At 37.2% G+C, this 11980-nt stretch overlaps 1 protein-coding gene across 2 annotated transcripts; it reads right to left on the bottom strand.

Annotated features, from left to right (window-relative positions):
- Positions 1-2825: 2825 nt before the first annotated feature.
- On the bottom strand, positions 2826-11230 carry rraga (Ras-related GTP binding A). Of its 2 annotated transcripts, none has more exons than XM_058797538.1 (11): positions 11098-11230; positions 10238-10323; positions 9619-9718; positions 9090-9156; positions 8781-9003; positions 8062-8157; positions 7857-7979; positions 7124-7215; positions 6926-7041; positions 4323-4442; positions 2826-3238 (listed from the first exon to the last, which is right to left on the bottom strand). In XM_058797538.1, the coding sequence occupies exons 2-10, from the start codon at positions 10262-10264 to the stop codon at positions 4339-4341; spliced, it is 948 nt and encodes a 315-aa protein (XP_058653521.1). In that variant the 5' UTR covers positions 10265-10323; positions 11098-11230; the 3' UTR covers positions 2826-3238; positions 4323-4338. The 2 variants fall into 2 exon arrangements, with proteins under 2 accessions (XP_058653521.1, XP_058653522.1); XM_058797539.1 differs by lacking the exon at positions 11098-11230 and adding an exon at positions 10803-11091.
- Positions 11231-11980: the final 750 nt, after the last annotated feature.

Below are 11980 nucleotides of genomic sequence, written 5' to 3'. Positions count from 1 at the left end.
TAAAAAGACAAAACAAACAGACTTGAGGCCACATTATATTTATTCGCCTGTAAATGCTTCTTTGTTCTCACAATGTAAAGTTGTACTAGCAATCACAGCTTTATCTAACAGCCCTTTCAAGAGCCATACAATCACACAGAACTGACCGGCTGTTCTGCTCGAGTACGATTGGGAAGTAATATTTTCTTTTCAGGACTTTGTTGAATTGATGCAACTTTTTGCTTGCAATATCAACTTTGTCATTAAACAAATTCATTATATTGCACATACCTTAATACAATTTTGAATTATTTTAATTTCTCAGTATGTCCATGCATTTCAATCATGATTTATCCCCCATTTCAGTTAAAGGGGTTAGTTGAGAGATATATATAAAATGTTCAAAATCTTTTCTAAAGGCCTCACATACTGAAAAGAAATGTGTGATAGCAGTTGTTTTATATTGCAGTCCAAACATGAGGAAAGGGACGTTTTTGACATTACTTGCGCCAGTAACACCCGGCAGTGTTTATGACTGCTATCAGTGACGGCTCAAATGTGTGTCGACCTTTAAATCACATCTTTATAGCACTGCTCTTAGGTCGGCTCAGGACTATGTCATTGCCAAACAACTCTGTCACTTTAAGGAACTAGTAAGTGCAGGTCTTTAGCATTACACTTGAGCATGTCCTGAAGTACATGTAGCCCTCAGAGCGACAGGAGCATGAATAGGGAAACTTTGGACATGATCACTAAAGTCATTCCTCATGCAGAGAGTGTGCAAATCATTGGCTTTTAAGCTCTCTTTTTTTTTTTTTTTTGATTAATTCTACTTGTAAGACCTGTGTGAATGAGCCATATGGACCCAGTTTCACAGTTTTCGTCCCACCACTGGAGATGTGCTCAATGATAAGTTGGGGACAACTGAATACCCATGTAACCTGTTAAAGTACCAATGTTTAATAAAATAAAATGTTTAAAACTCAGGAATCATTAAGGGGATTAATGTTACTCTCTAAGCCAGTCAAAACATACTAATCCAATACCGCAATTTTTGACTTTTGACAAAAACAAACAAAATCTGCATTAGACATCTAGACTGTTCTGCTGGTTTTCTAACTCTTCCCACATACAGTATTCCTATAATAGACTTAATAGCAAACGATTTTTATCTATTTTTGGACTTTCTGATGAAGGCAAAGAAGGTGAAGTGAGAAGTTTGGTCAAAGAAATGAAGGATTATGGAATGGATGCTTAGAAAATGTGAATAATCATAAATTAGCATTTTGAGTCTCATAAGTTCACATGGCATAGTCTTAAAAATATTTAATTTCAGTTTTAGAGCTTTCATCCTCAGATTTGAAACAGAACATGGTAAGATATGTGGCTTTAACACTGTCCTGCGGAGTGTAGCTCCAGCTTGCTTCCACACAGGGTTAAGGCTAGAATACAGCTGCGGCTACTGGGCATGCGCACATCAATATAGCATTTTTTTGTTGTTGTTACACTGTACAACAATTACTGTTTTTGCATTATTGTAAGGTATTACAAGCAGTAAATGAATAAGAGTGCAAGTCTAAAAGGGCCTTTTTTTTATTTTATTTTTTTATTAAAGAATAGAATTAGAATAGAGAGTGCTAGAGTTAGAGGGTCAAATAAAGATGGAAGAGATGTGTTTTTAGCCGATTTTTGAAGATGGCTAAGGACTCAGCTGTTCGGATTGAGTTGGGCAGGTCATTCCACCAGGAGGGAACATTTAATTTAAAAGTCCGTGAAAGTGATTTTGTCCCTCTTTGGGATGCACAATAAAGCGACATTCACTTGCAGAACGCAAGTTTCTAGAGGCACATAAGTCTGAAGTACTGAATTTAGGTAAAGGGAAGCAGAGCTAGTGGTGGTTTTGTAGGCAAACATTAATGCCTTGAATTTTATGGAAGCAGCTATTGGTAGCCAGTGCAAACTGAAGAACAGAGGTGTGACGTGCGTTCTTTTTGGCTCATTAAAAATTAATCTTACTGCCGCATTCTGGATTAATTGTAAAGGTTTGATAGAACTGGTTGGAAGACCTGCCAAGAGAGCATTGCAATAGTCCAGCCTGGACAGAACAAGAGCTTGAACAAGGAGGTGATGATCCTTCATCCAGCAAGAAATGTCTGTTAGACAAGCTGAGATGCGAGCAGCTATTATCGGATGGAATGAGAGGTAAAGTTGAGTGTCATCAGCATAGCAGTGATATGAAAAGCCATGTTTCTGAATGACAGAACCTAGTGATGCCATGTAGACAGAGAAGAGAAGTGGTCCGAGAACTGAGCCCTGAGGCACCCCAGTAGTTAGATGTTGCGACTTGGACACCTCACCTCTCCAAGATACCTTGAAGGACCTATCTGAGAGGTAAGACTCAAACCACTGGAGTGCGGTTCCTGAGATGCCCTTTACCAACAGGGTTGACAGAAGAATCTGGTGGTTAACCGTGTCAAAAGCAGCGGACAGATGCAGCAAGATAAGTATTGAAGATTTGGAATCCGCTCTTGCCAGTCTTAGGGCTTCAACAACTGAGAGCAAAGCAGTCTCGATTGAATGTCCACTTCTGAAACCAGACTGGTTGCTGTCGAGGAGGTTGTTCTGTGAGAGAAAGGCAGAGACTTGGTTGAACACAGCTCGTTCAAGTGTTTTAACAATGCAAGGAAGAAGGGAAACTGGTCTGTTGTTCTCTAAAAGAGTTGGGTTAAGAGTGGGTTTCTTAAGTAGTGGGGTTATACGAGCCTGTTTAAATGCTGAGGGAAAAACACGAGTGAAAATGTGTTTTTTTTTTTTTTCAGTGTTTTTGTTGCACAGAAAGACAGTCATTACAGAATAATCTGTATTTATTGAGAATAATTATAATACAATAATTTGTAGATCAAGTTGTTAATTTAGAAAGACCAGTTTTAGTCACAGATTTCTGCTCTCATCTGCAAACACAGTACAGCAAGCTGATAATGCTTAATATAAAAGACACACAGAGAAAGAATGCTGCCTTTCTGATCTAGCGTTCCTAACTCTCAGTAACTCAGCAGTCACCGTATGGCACAAAAATCAGATATTAAGGGGTCATTACGACATTCAACCCCGTGGTTTATGATTAAGAACTGCTGTTCCTTTGCAACATCAGCGAGAAAAACAAACGTGTTAACATAAGGTGACTTAGTTTCTCAGCAGAAACACTGGATGCAAGTGAAGTCAGCAAGACAGGAGGAAATCATCTGGATCATCCAGCACCCTGTGAACAAGAAAAACCATCAAGAGCTCCGTAAAACAGCAGCAAACAGAATCATATTCATCTTTAACCCTGCTAATCTAGAGAAACACCTTGATACAGTGCATCCGGAAAGTATTCACAGCACTTTACTTTTTCCACATTTTTCAAACAAACTTCTATTTTCGTTTTTTATTTTTAATAAATCTGCAAAGATTTCAAACAAACTTTTCATGTTGTCATTGTGGGATACTGTTTGTAGAATTTTGAGGAAAATAATGAATTTAATCCATTTTGAAATAAGGCTGTAACATAACAAAATGTGGAAAAATTGAAGCGCTGTGAGTACTTTCTGGATGCACTGTATGTTGCTATAAACACAAAGTCTTGGATTTATAAATGTCATTTCCAAACATTCTCATCACTGCTGAAAAGCACAGCATTCTCTAGTAAGTCACTGTATGATGAGAGTGAAGTATTAACTAGCTTTTACTCTAACTTGTTTTATACTAGTGCTGTCAAACAATTAATCCCATCCAAAATAAAAGTTTGTTTACATAATGTGTGTAATGTGTAATTTATTATGTATAAATAAATACACAAACACACATTTATATATTTCAGAAAAATATGTTATGTTTATATATGAAATATATTTCTTTATAATATAAATATAGACTAGTGCTGTCAAACGATTAATCGCGATTAATCCTATCCAAAATAAAAGTTTTTGTTTGCATAATATGTGTTCTGTGTATATTTATTATGCATATATAAATACACACACAGTATATATTTTGAAAGTAATTACATGTATATACATTTATATATTAATATTTTTATATAAACAAAACATTTTCCTTAAATATATACATGCATGTGTGTGTATTTATATATACATAATAAATATACACAGTACACACACATATATTATGTAAACAAAAACTTATTTTGGATGCGATTAATCGTTTGACTGCACTATTTTATAGGCACTGGAACAGCAAGAACGCAAAGTTTTAAAATGTTTTCTTCTAAGTGAATGTGAAACTGATTTAGAGATCAACAGCTAAGGTAAATCGCTGATAAGTGAGGTCTGGTGTAGACTCACGCTGTATGCGGCGGGTCTAGCGTATGCGCATGTGCAGACTGTGCTTGGGCCCGTCCACACGCTCCAGCTTCTCAAAGTGTCTCCTGGCGTTCCTGATGTTGATGAGGGTGGCAGCAGACGCTGGAAGAGAGTAAAAGGCTTTACCTTCAGTCACATGTGCTTTCCTTCAGTGTTATTGGAGTGCAGATGGAGGAAACAGAATTTGCAGGTGTTTTGAAGTGTTTTAAAAGTATAGTTTCTACAACCCGAGTTCCAGAAAAGTTGGGACGTTTTTTAAATTTGAATAAAATGAAAACTAAAAGAATTTCAAATCACATGAGCCATTATTTTAGATAACATAAATGTTTAAACGGAGAAATTTTACAATTTTATGCACAAAATGAGCTCATTTCAAATTTGATGCCTGCTACAGGTCTCAAAATAGTTGGGACAGGGGCATGTTTACCGTGGTGTAGCATCTCCTCTTCTTTTCAAAACAGTTTGAAGATGTCTGGGCATCGAGGTTATGAGTTTCTGGAGTTTTGGTGTTGGAATTTGGTCCCATTCTTGCCTGATATAGGTTTCCAGCTGCTGAAGAGTTTGTGGTCGTCTTTGACGTATTTTTCGTTTAATTATGCGCCAAATGTTGTCTATAGGTGAAAGATCTGGACTGCAGGCAGACCAATACAGCACCCGGACTCTTCTACTACAAAGCCATGCTGTTGTAATAGCTGCAGTATGTGGTTTTGCATTGTCCTGCTGAAATACACGTCATCTGGAGGGGAGCATATGTTGCTCTAAAAGCTTTATATACCTTTCAGCATTCATAGCGCCTTCCAAAACATGCAAGCTGCCCATACCGTATGCACTTATGCACCCCCATACCATCAGAGATGCTTGCTTTTGAACTGAACGCTGTTAACACGCTGATAACATCCCTTTTATAGCTAATCATGTTACAGACCTGATGTCAATTAACTTAATCAGTTGCTAGATGTTCTCCCAGCTGAATATTTTGTTTGTCACAAGCCAAATTTTTTGAGACCTGTAGCAGGCATCAAATTTGAAATGAGCTCATTTAGTGGATAAAAGTGTAAAATTTCTCCGTTTAAACATTTTTTATGTTCTCCATGTTATATTGTGAATAAAATATTGGTTCATGTGATTTGAAAGTCTTTTAGTTTTCATTTTCTTCAAATTTAAAAAGCGTCCCAACATTTCCGTAATTCGGGTTGTAGTTACACACAGGCTCTAAAAATGACACATTTGAATGCTTTAGCCAAAGAGGCAAGAGATCACGGCTGGATATTCCCAGCACAGTAGTAATGATTGAAGAATATTTCCAATGTTTATACACAAACATTGACCACTGTGTCTGATCTCATATCAGTCCTGTACTGCTATAGGCCAGGAACAACAAAACCTATTACAGCATCAATCCCAACATCATGTATGCTAGACCCGATGCCTAAAAAAAGCTAGTGAAAGACCTGTAATTTCAGGACATTCTCACAGTGTTCTCACTTATTAAAACACAATTTGATCCTTATGAACTGGTTAATTAGCTCCAATCTTCTGTTTATGTTAAAAATACTGGAAGAAAATTATCATCCCCCAAAGAAAAGACTTCCAATCAGGATTTAAGCCTCTTTTTCTGCTGTGTGCTATTGTGTCTCTGGACAGACTTCAAAGACTATAAATCAGTCATGTTCCTTACAAGTGAAACATTATACCAACAATTTAAATATCATCTTATGTATTAATCAATTACCTTTACTACCTTTACTTAAAGGGACTGTTCACTCAAAACTTTAATTTTGTCATCATTTACTCATCCTCATGTTTGAGTTTCTTTCTTCTGACTTTCAAAGTAATTTTTTCCATACTATGGAAGTCAATGGCTACCAGCAACATTCCTCAAAATATCATCTTTTGTGTTCAACAGAAGAAAAACAACTTTGGAACAGCGTGAGAATGAGTAATTGATGACAATTGTTTTGGTCACACTTTATATTAAGTGGCCTTAACTACTATGTACTTACATTTAAATTAATAATTTGCTTCAATGCACTTTTTGTGTACATGCATGTTTTTACATTGTACTTATATTTTAAAAATTACCTGCATGTAATTACATCAGATGATTAATTTCTGTAATTACATTTATAATTACACTGTTGACCCATCCCTTACACCTTAACCCACTTTTAAACCAACCCACACCACCAAACCTGTCCCTAACCTCAATAGCAGCAGAAGTGTTTTGCAATACAATATGAACACAATAAATACATTGTACTTATTTTTTGATGTAAGTACATAGCAGTTAAGGCCACCTAATATAAAGTGGGACCCAATTTTCATTTTTGGGTGAACTAAAATGAACACGTGACTAGCATTACACACTCTAAAATAAAGTAACCTAAAATAATCCAATTTAGATAATATTTGGCAATAATACAGGTTTTTTCAAGAAATAAAAATGGTAAACCATCAATAAAAAAAGCAGTGCATTTCTTCATGATATTCCCTGATAACTAAGGGAAGATGTCTTTCCCCAGCTCTTAAGACCAGTGTTATGTGGCATCGGTAAACCCACTGCGGCTCCTGAGCCTGATGCTTACGTATGGACGGGTCTGACATGATCACCATGACGTAGGTGTTGGACGTGAACACGTCGATGAAGGCAGCGAAGTTAGAGTTGCGCACCTCCATGCTCTGGAAAGAGGCGGCCAGTTTACTGTGGGACAGAGAGAGAGAGAGAAAGGTCAAAATTACCCATGATTCAGCGCTGAACACCGCATGAATGGAGTCGGCCTGACCTGCAGCTTAGCTTGAACTGCTTGATGATGTTACTGATCTTCTCAAAGCGATGAGCATCACGCTGCTCCTTACACTGATAATGAGAGATCACCTGACAAGACACAAGAGGCATGTCAAATCATTTCAGCAATCGCTCAAACCTCTTCAGGAGGAGGCTTAGATTTTTTGTCTTGTTTCCAGCCAAGATATCTAAAGATTCTTAAATCAAGAAGGATTTTCTAGACAAGTAAAAATTATTGTCTTGTTTTCAGAAAAAACATGTCAAACTTAAGTGATCATTCAAAATAATCTGCCAATGGGGTAAGCAAAATAATCCTATCTCAAACAGTAAACAAGATTATTTTTCTAACCCCATTGGCAGATAATTGTCTGAAAACAAGACAAAAAATCTAAGTACGAAAAGCATTTTTTGCAGTGCTATACTTAATTGAAATATCTTTTCTTTTGAAAACGGTCAAAAAAACTTAAATGACAAGATTTGGAACATTTTTTAAAACATGTTTTTTTTCCATAGAAATAATTTTTCCAACAGTAAAGAGACATTTTTGTGTGCATGGTGCACACATAGAATGCAATTTAGTTTTTTCGTCATAAATTGCAGACAATTACATTTAAAGCTAGTGGATTTATTTTTGACAATATAAAACTGAACAAACAAAAAATGGCAAAATAATCACAACATGAGGTCATGACCAAATGTGTGTAAGCATTGTGTTTCAGTTTGATACAAACCAGGAAAGTAGCTCTTTCAAAAAGTAAGACTTCGTCTGCCTCAATTATCTGAGCAAAGTTGCGCAGGTTGCACTCCAGCTGCTGTACGTTAGGAATGAGCTGATAGACGATGCTGGACCAGGCCTGCAGGCACAAACACAGACGACACAAGTCACTCTTCTGTCTGTTAAAGCTGAGCGCTGCAGAGAAATCAACACGCTCTTACTTTATACAGCGTCTCGTCCCAAATAGACGTTCTGAAGCAGGTGCAGGCCAGCGGGCGAGACAGTCTTTTCAGATCCTCCTCACGCTCTTTAAATATCTAAATCACAAACCAATAATTAATATTGATTAACCGTCTTAATTGTTAATGCCAGTTTCACTGTATTTTACCAGTTTGAAGAGAGTCGACAATTTTATGAACTCATTTCAATAATGAGAAATTTATCTGAAATAAAAAGCTTTTGTAACATACATATATATATATATATATATATATATACACATACATACACTGTTGCTGTTCTTCTGAACTTTCTATTCATCAAAAAAACCTGAAAAAATTCTACTCAGCTGTTTTCAACATAATGATAGTAATAAATGTTTCTTGAGCAGCAAATCAGAATATTAGAGTGATTTCTGAAGGATCATGTGACTAGAGTAATGATGCTAGAAATTCAGCTTTGAAATCACAGGAATAAATTATATTTTGAAATATATTCAAATAGAAAGCAGTTTTTTCAATAGTAAAAATATTTCACAATTGTACTGTTTTTGCTGTGCTTTGGATCAAATAAATGCAGACTCGGTGAGCAGAGGAGACTTCTTTAAGAACTAGTAGTGTATGTTTTCTTGTTTTATGGATTTTCATGATTAAATCGATTTGGACATATTATATTATATTAAATTGATTTGGACATATGTAAATTCGTGGCCGTGTCTCACCAGGTCTCTCTGGTCCTCCTGCACCAGGTCCATCTTGTGCACCAGGCAGAAGATCTTGGCGTCAGGTGAGTTCTGCAGGATGGCTTCCAGACACGACTGGTAGTAATGCATATCCTTCTCCAGCTCTCGGCTCTCCACATCAAACACGTAGATCAGCACCTCCACATTGCGGAAGATGTTGTCTCTCTGACTCGTGAAGTAGTTCTCCATGAACGTGTCCTGTCTGTGCGATACACATTTAAAGATGAAAAAGAAAAATGTCTTCCCAAAAACCATCCAACAAAACACAATCCCACAGGAGACGCTTACCCGCCGCAGTCCCACAGGTTCAGCACCAGATTGCCCAGAAACCGCACGTGAGAGTGCTCCACATCAACTGAAGCAGAAGAAACACAGCTGATATTAACCCCTCACTAAGATTAATTGTCTTTAATGTGTGTCATGAAAGATGATTTATGTTGACATATTAACACCTGCTCCTCTACTGAAAATGATACAAACAAATGAGCCAATTGTAACAGGAGGAAAATGATTTATACCTTATGAAAGCGTAAAGCATATGTTGAAAAATGAAGTACCCCAAATGGTGATTTAAGCCATTAAAACAATACAAAACAACAAAATTGCAGTTGCAGAAAACTGTCCTAAAAATAGGATTAATTTTCATTGAGCAAATGATGATCTGATTATAAAAAAAATGATTAAAAGAGTCTGGTTTGACTGGAAAACCTGGTGTTGCGTATCTTGAGGTGTCATGCAGGATTGCAGTGAAACGAAACTGAATAAAAGATGGCAGGATTTGTGTTTTTAGGTGCGCTATATCTTGAAAATGTCATACTTGTGGCTCCAAGGCGGCGGGTGTCTCTGGCGATGTAATTGGCAAATATGATCGACCTCATACTGGTCTTTCCCGATCCACTTTTCCCCATCAGCAGCACCTGCGAACAGAGCAGAGGGTTATTTCTGCACCATCTTCATCTCAGCACTCCTCCCTCATCAGTACAGACCGCAGAGAGCTGCTTTAAGGCAAGACTCCAAGGTTAGCACAAAAAAAGTAATGCTGCGATACACTTAAGGAGACAAGAGGTCGTTTTCAACAGCGCAGGGGCTTCAGTACACTTCTGAGAAAAATTAGCAGTGTATCTTCAACATCTGTTTTGGACTGATTTACAGTTTAGAGAAAAATGCTTTTACAGATCACGCTGTGCCAGGTGAGGATTCAGTTTATATCAGTGTTTCCAACAATAAACAGATGTCTGTTCTGTTTCTGATGTACGTCACAGCATTGTGTGACTTCTGACAGCAGCACGTGATCTGGACCGTGCAGTCTGAGGCCACTGATCATGGCTCTATAGTGTGTGTGTGTGTGTGTGTGTGTGAGTGTGTGTGTGTGTGTGTGTAACACAAAGAGAAGCACATCAGCAGTCAGTGCTCTATTACAGTGAGGTTAAACTCACCTTCTTCTTCATGGCTGTGCTGGACATTTCCCTGCTCAACTTCACTTTACCACGGTAAATCACTGTACTCCGCCGATCATCAACAACTGCAACGAGACCACAACACATCAGCACTCTTTTCACTCTCGGCTTTCGTGCCCACAAAGTGTGTGAAGTGTCTCAATTCAATGATGTGTTTCTAAATAGGTCCACTTAACAATAAAGTAAAGTTTCTTTATAATAATTGCAATGCACATGCAGTTTAGAGCTCAGTCACTCCTGAACTGAATTATCCATTTGAGCTGTAGACGGTCTGATACAGGATAGTTTCATTTTAGTACCATATAAAACAAGAGACTAGAAAATAAACGATGCATTTTCCTAGAACTAAGTTAACTTAGAGAGATATTTTGACTATTCAGCTTTTGGTGTGACAGGTCAATATGATGTATATGATCAGTTTCCTTTGGTGTATCATCATCTTCATCATGTTCCAGTAATGTCTGATGTCCACAAAGTGCAGAATACTTTTGCCCTCATATTGTTTTCTAATGTGAAATGTTTGCTAACGCTCATGCTAACTTACATGCTACGTTACTTCGTTGGATCCTTAGTGCAACGCGAAGACAATCGTGTATTTTTGTGTCTCGAGTGTCCAAATAAATTTCGAAGGCAGATAGTTACTGTCTCTGTAAGGTTTAGTTTTTGTTTACTTCCCGATAATGACTTTCTCAGACGGCAAATAAAGCGATGAAAGCGCTCCCGACGCTCCTCTGCTGAGGTTAGCTAAACTCTACACTAGCGCTTAGCTAAACACGACCGAAGAGGCAGAAACAGGCGATTGCTGTAAACGCAGTTAATGCTGGAACATAATCACATACCTGATTAAACTCCCCATGTATGTTTATATCACAGTTCGCGTGTGGTGACAAGAAGCACGTGACTGACCGCCGCTGTCTCGCGATGACTCGCGCTTGTGGCGTCACGTGACTCGGAGGTCAGCGCTAGATGGCGCTGTACAGAAAAGAACAAATGAAGAACACATTTTAAGGCATTCCTTGTCTTTAGCTGCTTTAAGTATATCATTTTTAAATAGCTCAAAACTTGTAGCAACTTTAATAAATCGATTTAAAAAAACAACAACAAAAAAACTCTTTGTTTTGCATAAAAACACTAAAAATGATAAGGTGGTAATCAAAAGCAACACTTTTAACTCTTTTACTCTTTTTTTTTTTTTTTTTTTTAAAGTAATTCTTTGCAACTAACCCTTCATGCATTCTGCCCCAGAAGCACTTAACAATGATGCAACTGTAAGATGTTACTGGAATTATTTTGTGTGTGTTTGTATTAAGCAGATTCTTCATTGAGTATGACATACATGAAAAAACGCTGTTTTTAACAACCATAAAAAAAATAATAAAAGTATACAAATAATCAGAACACCTTTGCCTCTTCTCGTGCCAAATTATCCTCAAAAACTGAATGAGTATTGGGGAGAGAAATCAAATCTCCAATAGTCTCAACAAACAAAAGGACAGGTTTTATATTTAATTTATACAGTGAAACTATGCAATATCTCATTTTTACATTTAATTACAATTTCTGTAGTTGGCTGTATAATGTGTTGTTAGATAGACTTACATGAGTTTTTTTCTATTGTGTTTGTGCTATTGTATGTAATTTCCTGATTTGTTTTCACTGTATTACTGACCGCTTTGTTTGAGTATTTTTCCAAGCTGCCCCAGGAGCAGAGCAATCCAGTGT

Source organism: Onychostoma macrolepis, chromosome 14, assembly GCF_012432095.1.
Source record: "Onychostoma macrolepis isolate SWU-2019 chromosome 14, ASM1243209v1, whole genome shotgun sequence".
Taxonomy (NCBI): domain Eukaryota; kingdom Metazoa; phylum Chordata; class Actinopteri; order Cypriniformes; family Cyprinidae; genus Onychostoma; species Onychostoma macrolepis.
The sequence above is the reverse complement of the archived record's forward strand: the minus strand, read 5'-3'. Positions and strand labels throughout refer to the sequence as shown.

Coding starts and splice junctions, on each gene's coding strand:
- rraga (XM_058797538.1), bottom strand. CDS start 10,264: ATGTCCAGCACAGCCATGAAGAAGAAG. Junction 9,719..10,237: donor GCACAGCCATGAAGAAGAAG/GTGAGTTTAACC, acceptor CTCTGTTCGCAG/GTGCTGCTGATGGGGAAAAG. Junction 8,158..8,780: donor AGGAGGACCAGAGAGACCTG/GTGAGACACGGC, acceptor TTTGTGATTTAG/ATATTTAAAGAGCGTGAGGA.